The sequence below is a fragment of the Danaus plexippus genome, chromosome 27 (genome assembly GCF_018135715.1).
Source record: "Danaus plexippus chromosome 27, MEX_DaPlex, whole genome shotgun sequence".
Classification (NCBI taxonomy): domain Eukaryota; kingdom Metazoa; phylum Arthropoda; class Insecta; order Lepidoptera; family Nymphalidae; genus Danaus; species Danaus plexippus.
This window is the reverse complement of record NC_083555.1, coordinates 2,977,495-2,988,159: the sequence shown is the minus strand read 5'-3', so window position 1 is coordinate 2,988,159 and position 10,665 is coordinate 2,977,495. Positions and strand designations below refer to the sequence as shown.

The window sequence follows — 10,665 nt, the reverse complement described above, 5'->3', positions numbered from 1 at the left end:
GACATTTTATTGCGATATCATCAACTCTAAATAAAAATATATGAGAAATAAAACGATAAAGTATATTTTGAAATGTTTATTTCGTCAAAAAAAATCCTATTGTCAATATATTTACTCCATTTTGACAATAACGTGAAAAAACCCTTAAATTAATACGATCCAATGAAAGGACGCCCCGATGTCCTCTAAGACATCGGGGCGTTTGATAACAATGTTAATTCTAAAGTAGTTCTCTTACACTCATTATTAAAAATAGAGATTTTTACCCCAAACTTGTCAACACTTCACATAGTTATAGTTATTTAACTTTCAAGCCTCTCATACGGTTAACAGTACGATAATTTTATAAATACCCCGAAATTATCCCTAAAATTAAACGTAACTCCGAAAAATGGTCCATAGTCACACATTTTATACGGCCCGATATTAAAATATGAACGCTTAGTGATATTTAAATTTGATTTCGGGGTTAACTTCATCTTGAATATTCTAAAACTAAAAATATAAAATGAAAAGCTTTAAATGCAAACAATATCTTAACATTACGACTAAACATTATTATTAGGTACAATGTGTTTGTATACCATTCCTTACATCATGTACTAACAAGTCTCATACAATCGATTGTAAACCAGCTTTAAATAAAACGGTTGCTGAAAATGTTAAAATTACATCGAAAATAACAAAATTGTCATCTTTGGTTGGAAACCATAGTTAAAAACAACCGTCGCAAGTAAAAGGAATAAAAAATACACACAGACATTTTTTTTAATACATAAATCATACAATACCCAACTATACGTCGCCATATATAATCTAAGTATAAAATATTTTAAAACTATTCGCAACAATCAAGTGGCACTTTCAAACGATTCAATATGGCGGGAACTCACTTACATATTATTTGTGTCGGTCCAACTATAAAATATCAAAAAAATCTTATAAACAATCGTTTTATATCAAATATTTTACATTTCAATAATAAAACCATCCATTGAGACGTTTCTCGTTTGTTTCAAATTAATTTTATTGCTCGACACTCGTTAAACGTCAACATTGAGAAGCGTCCCAAAATGGCGCATTGTCAAAGGTCGATAAATTCTAATAGATTATAATATAACTTTAATTATGAATGGAAGAAATGTTTTATTTACACTAAATCTGATGTGTTAATGGAATAACATGTAGTTATTTTTTTTTTATCTAATATTAACAAATGTACTTACAATATCTAAGTCACTAAGTAGTTATAGGCACTATATTATCTGTAGATAATTTAACTACCGTTTAAATTAATTCGTTCGATTAATATTCGTTAGTTTAGTACTAAATCATTCATTTTATTATTAATTGTGATTTTATTTCTATGATACCTTCTAATTACGTTTCAGGTTGTCTTTATTAACAGCGTGTTAGGACTCGTTTAACACGTAGCTATGAAATTTATCGGACGGATCCCTATGACTGCTACGAGTGAATTTAATATGTTTCGGTTAATATTGAATGATGAGCGAAAACAAAAGAGCGAATGAATGAATGAACGAAATCAAATCTGGTATGCCAATATGTAGGAACTTTATAGTTACTGAATTGAGCATATATTTTTTTTTAATAAACGCGTCTAAAATCCGAATAAAACTTTACAAATGAATGAGGCGTTATTTTTTTTATAATTTATTGAGGCACTCTTCGGTTAATTAGCTCGGCTTAAAGAAACTATTTCATAAAATAAGGACAAAACAAAATGCATATTTTTTATTCCATCATCAATGCATCGATGCGATGCGCTCAGTGTTGCCAGGCGTCGAGTTCCCTATACAAGTGTACAACTAGTCGAACGTAATACATCTCTTAGGTTATTTACATATTTAGTTCTGGCAACTCTATACTATTATGATTCGACAATGCGCCAAAGTGATGGCCGTATATATAACAGCTATGTTTTACGCACAACACGTTTTCTTTTGACTCTGCACTGCGGCAGGTTTTCGTCTGAAAAGTTTTAATTAATATTTAATATATTACCTTGATTAGCTACACGTGTGTGTGTGTGCTGTGTGTGCGTGCGTGCGTGTGTGTGTGTGAAGTATCACTGTAAATGTACTAATCTGTGAAGAAAGATTCTTGTAGTGTGTGAGGAGCGTATAAACGTAATGACAGTCAAAGATTATTTCGTCAATCAGATTCTGTGAGTGGTTTAGATTGTCTAATGCGTATTTTTTTTACGTATCTATCTACAAGTGAGGATGGATATGATAACTGGATGGATAACTGACGGAGAAATTTTTACCCATCCTATGAGGTTTGCGAGCAATATCCATCCAGCATTAAGCAAGTATCCTCTAAGGTGAGATATGCTACGTGTATGTGTGCCTGTGTCCTGTATCTGTATGTATATGGGGACTGTGTGCTATGTGTGTGTATGTGTGTGTGTGTGTTTGTATCCTGTGACTGTCTCCAAGTGTACTCACGGCGCTATTGTGACGCCTGCGAGTCCGGTGTGGCGGGAGACGAGGACCGCGAGTGTGCGGCGAGGGAGTGTTGGAGAGCGGCCGGGGTCAGCCACTCCCTATAACAGCAACAGACAATTAAAACGTGCAGCGACATAGAGGTCATATTCGCTTGAATATACAACACTGATTATATATTGATAGAATTAGTTAATTTTATATAATGACCTCTTTAATATCTTACTTTGGTAAACACCGCTGTAAGAATGGCACGCACGAGCTGACATACGCTAGACGGTTCACCCAGGACGGTATGTCGCGGGAACAGAGCGCCTGAGAACAAATCATATATAATATAGATTTAAATATTTTTTTAAGTACATTTTGATAGCTTTTCTATAGCTTTAGACAGTTCAGTCTCTCGTAACGTAACTTATTTGAATATACTCTGTGTGATTTTCATATAATAAAACTCACCAAACAGAACGCTGACGTGAAGTGATTACAGTTATTGTTCATGAGGTGGTATCTGAAACGAACGGACAATAGTACATTAAATTAATATTATATACGGCCATAATGGATCGATTATTTCAAGTTCAATAGTATAATGGAAATGTCATTGTTTAACACTCAGTGACGACACACACATTGAGGAATGTTCACGGATTGATGTGTGTGTGTGTGTGTGTGTGTGTTTGTTTGTTTATTTTATGTGATTTAATATATTATTAAGACATTTTATATGAAAATAATAGCTAATCCTATATAAACTTTTTATTTGCATAGTTTTCGCTATCCATATTAACTTAATTTACACGATATATGTATAATAGTAATAATTTAAATTTCTTATACATGCCTGTCGCCCCGGAACTGCTTGCCTAATTCATTGACCAGTCGCCTGACCTCTTCTTCACTGAAATCCGTGTATCCTATGTGAACGCTTTGCCTGAAAATTTTTATAACATAATTTAAATATTGATATATCTTCTTATTGAAAATAATATTAATATAAAAAATATTACTCGTAAGCTTTATATATATATATATATATATATATATATATATATATATATATATATATATATATATATATACCTTTCTTATGTAAATATATATATACATATTTAAATTAAAATTAAAGCAATCTGTATTAATTTTTTTTAATATGTTATGAGTCAGTATAGATCGTAAAAACAACGATTGCGTCGTAATACCAAAACATATTATTACAATTTATGACAAAACCCGACCGGAAGTTGAATTCTCCGAGGGTACAACGACATCACAGATAATATAAGCTGAGGCAAACCGGATATGTCATCATAGATGTATATAATAATCAAACAGCTGGCTGGGCAACAGACAAACAAAAGAATATGTGTAAAAAAAGCATTTAATTCGTGGACCGTACTTCACGTACATTTAATTCGGCATAAATGTCACTTTAAAGTCATAGAAACGGTAATAATTTGTAAAACATTTTCCTTTAATTAAAAATATCGTCAATGTATTTGTTTACAATTCTTATCTTGTCTCGTTGTCCATACTAACCGGAAACGGAACTGCTCCCCCAACTCCCTTTCGTCTCTGGGAGTTATCTCGAAAACTCCCGTGAAAGCGTATGGATGGCCGCCGTAAGCCCACTCCGAGCCGTGGACTTGTACACCGCTGTGGAACACGCCAACACCCGCCCCGGCTGTGTACCTACGAGTCGTACACATTTGTACACATTCTATACACATCAGTGGTATAGTATAAACTGTTTATGATCTTTTATATTCTATTTAAAAATAAGAGTGACTATATATTATAGCTTTTTCATATTTATCGGTACGAATCTCAAATAAAATTGTAGAGTTAAAATTATTATTAACGGAATATCAAAAATCACAATGATGAAGTTTTTTTTTATGATTTTATTGTTATCGGTAGCTCCTGAAGGTTTTTCGAACAGAGCATAGTAACTTCTACAAGTTATCATCAGATTTTTCATAGTATTGTTATATACTCTTTGGTTGGTTTGATAAGGCTGAGATGTGAGCTGATAAGTCATATTATTATTAAATGTGTATGTATGTCAGTGTACCTACAGTATAAAGTGTAACTCACCAATTCGTCCAATACATGTCGTATACATTGAGTACAACGGCCGCCTGGCCCGGCCGAGGGGGCCGGGGCTCCGCCCTCCGCGGCAGCAGAGACATGCACGATGGAAACATCGTACAGATGCCGCAAGTCTGCGCACACCAATATTCAAAACATATAATTCTAATAGGTATTATTTTGTTTAATTATAACTGTGAATTGTACAAAGCGTGTTTCACATGCACTATGACATAGCGGTTTGGATACTCGGGCCATTGATCTATTGACCTTCAAATGTCTTTGAATAATTTACACACCAAAAATTATTGATTAGGTATCATTTAGTTGCTACAGAAATGTGAATTTTATTTCTATGTCGTCATGAAATTGGGAAGAATTATAATACTATGTTCGCCACCCAGTTTTGCTCGGTCTATTTTTATAGCTAGATGTATAAATTAAGTTTCGTTGAGAAGGTATAACTTTGGAACAGAAAAGTAGTAACTACTGTCTGATGAAAGCAACAATTTACGGACGTTGAGGTATTGTCAATTTAGAATGCGCTTCTCACTATACTAAAATTTAATTTACTATACAATACTTTGCGTCACCTTAAACATACCTAGGTAATGTATATCATATACAAAATTAACATTTTAATATATATATTAAAATAATGCTATAGTTTGTTTGATTTATTTAAAGCAGGGTTTTTCGACCTTATTCGTACCAGGGCCCTTTAAGTATGAAAAAATATGTCGCGACACCCCTACCCGTTTAGTTGCATGTATAAATGAGGCAAATTTGACAACAAAGGTCCAAGAAATTGCTTGATTTAACTGCCAATGGGATGCTGGAGTTGGAATTGAAATCAGTCAATTTGGATACCTTTTGGTTAAGAAGGAAATCCGAGCATCCAGAGTTAACAACAGAAGCTTTGAAGTGTTTGATTACATTCGCCACCTCGTACTGGTGCGAGTTGACATTTTCGTCAATGGCCCAAATAAAAAGCGAGGATAGAAATCTTTTGAATTTGGCCAAAATGTAGCGAAAACGAATCCACTATGGGAGAAATTGGTCAATGAAAAACAAGCGCAACCTTCGTATTAACGGTCCTAATAAGTTTATTAATTTTTATTTGTTTATTCATTATCTATCTATCTTTTCTATCGTAATCACTTATCAGTGATTACTCTCAAGATCACAGAAGTTACTATTATTTTTTGTTCATACAAATGATGAAGTATTTCTTTTTGTTAACATTTTTCATAATGAATCTTTATAAATGTTATTGTTCCTCATATACTGCTGTAGCTTTCCCAACCAGCAACTCCACTATAAAAGCCTAGGGACCCCCTGGAGAGGCTTCGCGACCCACACGGTTGTACACGGTCGTTCCTATTAATAATTTAATTCAACAATAGTTTGGTCTATCTGTAAATATATATAGATATAGCTAAAAATATACGTAAGATGTTTTACCCGATATTGTGAAATAATAAATAAAAACATTGAAACTAATAAAAAACATCCAAAAACTATAAACATGTTTCAATAAAGCGAAATTATATATCAAATTAAAATAATTTTCTTACTACCCTATTTTCGTTTCACCAGAATTTTGGGCGTCTATGACGTCACAGACGAGATAGGTACTGTTACGAAGTTAATTGCTGTTTTGAATTTGAGATATTATTATAAAAATTAATGTAACATCAGGAAAAAAATAAAGTTTTTTTCTAACTCAAACAATTTAATGATTATATAATATATATATATATATATATATATTATAAGAATTTGGTATTTTTCGATTTCTGTAATAAATTTAGGAATACATTCATAGCAGCAAGACGACAGTAAATAGGTTAGATGTGAATACTTTTGGTGAAACATTTTTTCATAGAGAAACCAAACTCGTTTATTAAAACTTCATCTTTTATATGAATATAAAATAAACAAACACACACTACCATGACTCACACACACACACGCATCAATCCGTGAACATTCCTCAATGTGTGTGTCGTCACTGAGTTTTAAACAATGGCATTTCCATTATACTATTGAACTTGAAATAATCGATTCATTATGAATATCGACCGTTATATACAAGAGTATATACACATCATTTACGAAGCTGAAAAAAAAACTTCGCAGATAAACAAAGGAATTTACAAAGTCAGTTTGCTGTTGTATTTTGGATCTTAGAATCAAATACGTAAGGATTACAATCCGATAATTAAATTTGTATTGCGGCATAACTTATTTGCAATTGAAATATCCTAGCTGATTTACACTACAGAGAAATTAAAAATCCTTTGTATGTACTCGCTTTACATAACAATAATCATTAATAGCGTGTTTCAAAGACAATTTATATAGAAAAAATTTGCATCTTTTTAAAAACTGGGCTTATATTGCTTGTATTGTTTATATACCGACTATATATATATATATATGAGGAAATATCGCAATAGTTATTCAAGACTAATGATATCTGAGACTTTCGCGAGTATTCATATAAATTACACTAATAATTTCGGATAAACTACGATTTTTATTATTTTAAAATAATATTAGTTTTATTTATATTCAAGACTAATCCTATGTATAAGGCGATTTTTCTTCTCTTGTGTGTGTAATGTATATATTGTTTTGTAATCAAACGTATTTGATTGAACCTTTTTATTTAGAGAGCGACAACAATACTAACATTTTTTTTTTCTTCCTAAAAATGGCTATGCGTATCAAATCTAATTTATATTTCAAACTATCTTAAAAATAGTCAGATTTAAATAATAGTCATTACAAATTATAAATACCTTTTATATTTTGTATCCTGATCATTAATTTCCTGACAGAAAACATTAAGAAGTATTAAACGTTGCAAAACCATAAATTCTAACAACCTTCGTTAATTACAACCCTCCGAAATATTAAGAGTTATTGTTTACTCCAGCTAAATAATAATAAGCAAACAAAACGAACATATATAGTATGTTCATAAAAAAATTACGTACGTTGGTCACTTAAGACGAAAAAGTATATTGATTTTTCCATATAACTTTCAAATGAGAAAGCGGAATTGAAAATTTAAAAAAAACTAGAATCAAAAATCTAATTAATTATTAAATGCTTTATACTCACTCATATAACTGTATTTCCTTTATACGAACACAACAAACTCTAGTCGTAAACACAGACGCGGGTTACGGTATCGTATATAGTTAATACAAATTACACTCCAGTTGTCTGTTACAACTTGCAAAGTATTCACTCTTATTTTATAATAAACGTAGAATGTAATTAAAATATTATTTTTTCTATTATAATGTTGAAATGAGTCGTTTCAAACGACTTTTTTCCCGACATTTTGCCGCGTATTTCAACTGTCAGTTCAGTACCGTTACGTTCAGAAGTGATAGTCGCTGTGACAACAAGCCACAAACTTTATTTGATTGTATCTAATAAATAATATTGACGAAAAAAATTAATTTATGGTCGAAATTAGCTCATTATAATAGAACATTAAAGATCAATAGTTGAGCGTAGCTTTTATATTAATAAAATTTAAGTCTTTATGCCATAAATACTTAATTATTAATTTTAAAAAAAACCTTTCCTTTGCATGATACTATTTGATTTCTATTTTCTCTAATTTTTATGACCAAATTGAACAAAATTATATTCTCGAAATTTCGATAAACAATTATGGATCTCATTCTCATCTCGTCTGCTCGTGATCACGGTTGTTGCAAAGTAACCGAAACGTCGGGAGTATGTTGTTAAAATAATAAAACGAGTAGTTAATCCGAATTAATTTTATTTAAATGAATACTCGCGAAGTCTTAAATCTCATTAGATCTAATTATGGATCACTTACGTTATTTCCGTAGGCATAGAAAGTTTTAGTAATTATAATCAATACACAAGTAATAAATAAAGTTGTCAGAAAAAAAAGATATCGTAACCAATTCTCTCATTGGAACGTATCCAATGAAACAGGGTCGGAATGGAGGAAGAATGATAAAAATCAATTCATACAACTTTCGCTATCTTTACTCATAGAAAAAAACATTACACAATACACAGAATGTTGCCATTAATCTTAATATACGCGATAAAGAAAAATATAATCGTCCTTAATTTGAATCATACACAACAAAAAAGGACTTAATTAAGTTCAAATCGTTCAAATATAAGTGGCACTTGATACAAAAACTGATTAATGCTTTTTTATTCAAAGGATAATAAGGAATTACATATAAATATAAAACATAAAAAGCTTTGCGCTCATTTTTTCTTTAAGGACGCTTCAGGGTTCAGGCATGTAATTATAAAGCCTGTGATCGTACTAGGATTTCTTTAGATGTATGAAATTTCAATTACTTTTACATTTGTAACGCTGACATTTATAAAACAAAAATATCTGCTTCATCCATTTTAAAAAATTGTTAAACGATTTTAATTAAGATTTAACCGTAATTGTGAAGTAGCGCAAGCGAAGTCGAAATCATTTACTAGTATAAAATGCTTCTACCTATATTTACGCTCTTAATCAGATACATATAATACCAATCAGACAAAAATTAATAAATAACGATTTGAATAAAAAGATCGTAATATTTTTTTATAAATAAAATCGTTTACATATGGCTTAATTGACTTTTATGTATTATTTGTATCAAATAACCGTCAAGGCTATATTGGAATATCAAAACATGGATAATTTTCCCTTAATTGAGTCATAAAAGCGTCGAAAGACGTAAAACAAAACGATTGGCTATTATATGTTATTAAATTTTCCATATTCTACATGACCAAGCTACATATAGACATACCTCTTTGGGAACTTTTGTTATACTTATTTTCTTTTTCATTGTACACTAAAAAAAAAAAGAAAAAAAAAAGGCGCGAAAATATTTAGTATTTATAAGCTGTGCTACACAAATGCAAAATAAAAACTACATGGTCCAAAACTCTTTGCAGGACATGTTCAGTGTAATGAAACTACAGATAAGATAGTCAGTCATATATGGTGTCAATCATTAAACATTGTACTATCAGGTTTTTTAATCTATTTTAATCTACGAAAGGCTTTATCAAACATTAATAACCGTCCAGTCATGCATTGTTTACTTTCTCTGAGATTATTTCTGTTTGCATTGTTATATACAGCCGATGTCAAAACAGCAACATAATATAGAATTGTACGTGCACATACGTATGGTGCTATCTACTGTAGTTCTTACTAAGTTCGGTAAATCTTGGGGGTCCTCCTGCAAGATAGGGGACGTAAGGAGGGGGTCTCGGTCTCCTGATCGAGGAGCACCCCGCTCAGAACGATTACGGCACGCTTCACATCTCTTCATTTCTACACATGTCCTAACCGGACAATCAGAGACATCCTTCACTTTAACTAATAAAAAAAAATTATAAAGGATTTTACGACCAATTCATTAATCTATACTTGATATTGATACTATTGAGAACATTAAATACTAATTTTAATTCGCAAAAATATGAATAGCTGTAATTTATAACATAGTTGGAATACATGAGAAACAACTGACAATCAATATTAAGGTTAATGACCTATGAAATCTACGAAATTAATCAAATTACTATCAAGAACTACGAGATAAAATACAGAACTACGTCTATTTAAATGGTAACGTGTAAATGGGAGGCAAACAAGTAACGCATACAGACTGTTGAACTATGAACTATAGACAGGCAAGATAGTACGCTAATAAGTTAGTGGGCTAATAGCCGAACATTATCAACCCATGCCCGTAAACCCGGTACTTCATATTAAAAATATAAATTTACACTCACGTTTAAATGAAATTTATCCCGTTGGTAAGCCTTTTCCCATAAAATTTAGGCCTGCCTCAATCCATAAGCGTCATCGTTGAAACAACATCAAATACTATTTGATGGTATATTTGATGTAGGTTTGAGTAAGATTTGAGATTTCGTTAAATATATATGAACACAATGTGCTAACTTCTTTTAATACAACACTGACATTTTTGGTTTTTTAATGCTGATTGCTGGTTGCGGAGGGAGAGCAGGCAGAATTGTTGCCATCTAGAATTAAGATATATATTTGATAAGT

The 10,665-nt window shown here is 31.3% G+C and overlaps 1 protein-coding gene across 4 annotated transcripts; it reads right to left on the bottom strand.

Annotated features, from left to right (window-relative positions):
• Positions 1-61: 61 nt before the first annotated feature.
• On the bottom strand, positions 62-10,631 carry LOC116775605 (deubiquitinase DESI2). Of its 4 annotated transcripts, none has more exons than XR_009753264.1 (9): positions 10,383-10,631; positions 9,797-9,963; positions 4,566-4,693; positions 4,008-4,160; positions 3,313-3,402; positions 2,928-2,979; positions 2,679-2,783; positions 2,472-2,569; positions 62-1,992 (listed from the first exon to the last, which is right to left on the bottom strand). XR_009753264.1 is itself a non-coding variant. In XM_061525185.1 (9 exons), the coding sequence occupies exons 2-8, from the start codon at positions 9,914-9,916 to the stop codon at positions 2,476-2,478; spliced, it is 726 nt and encodes a 241-aa protein (XP_061381169.1). In that variant the 5' UTR covers positions 9,917-9,963; positions 10,383-10,629; the 3' UTR covers positions 62-1,992; positions 2,472-2,475. The 4 variants fall into 4 exon arrangements, 3 of the variants coding, with proteins under 3 accessions (XP_061381169.1, XP_061381170.1, XP_061381171.1); XM_061525185.1 differs by having other exon boundaries at positions 2,695-2,783; positions 10,383-10,629; XM_061525186.1 differs by having other exon boundaries at positions 2,695-2,783; positions 9,797-9,929; positions 10,383-10,629.
• Positions 10,632-10,665: the final 34 nt, after the last annotated feature.

What these genes read in the sequence shown, in the direction of transcription:
- LOC116775605 (XM_061525185.1), bottom strand. Translation starts at nt 9,916, where the DNA reads ATGAAGAGATGTGAAGCGTGCCGTAATCGTTCTGAGCGGGGTGCTCCT. An exon ending in CCCAAGATTTACCGAACTTA is followed by an intron (nt 4,694 to 9,796) that starts GTAAGAACTACA and finishes TGGTGTGCGCAG; the next exon opens with ACTTGCGGCATCTGTACGAT. An exon ending in AAGCAGTTCCGGGGCGACAG is followed by an intron (nt 2,980 to 3,312) that starts GCATGTATAAGA and finishes CGTTCGTTTCAG; the next exon opens with ATACCACCTCATGAACAATA.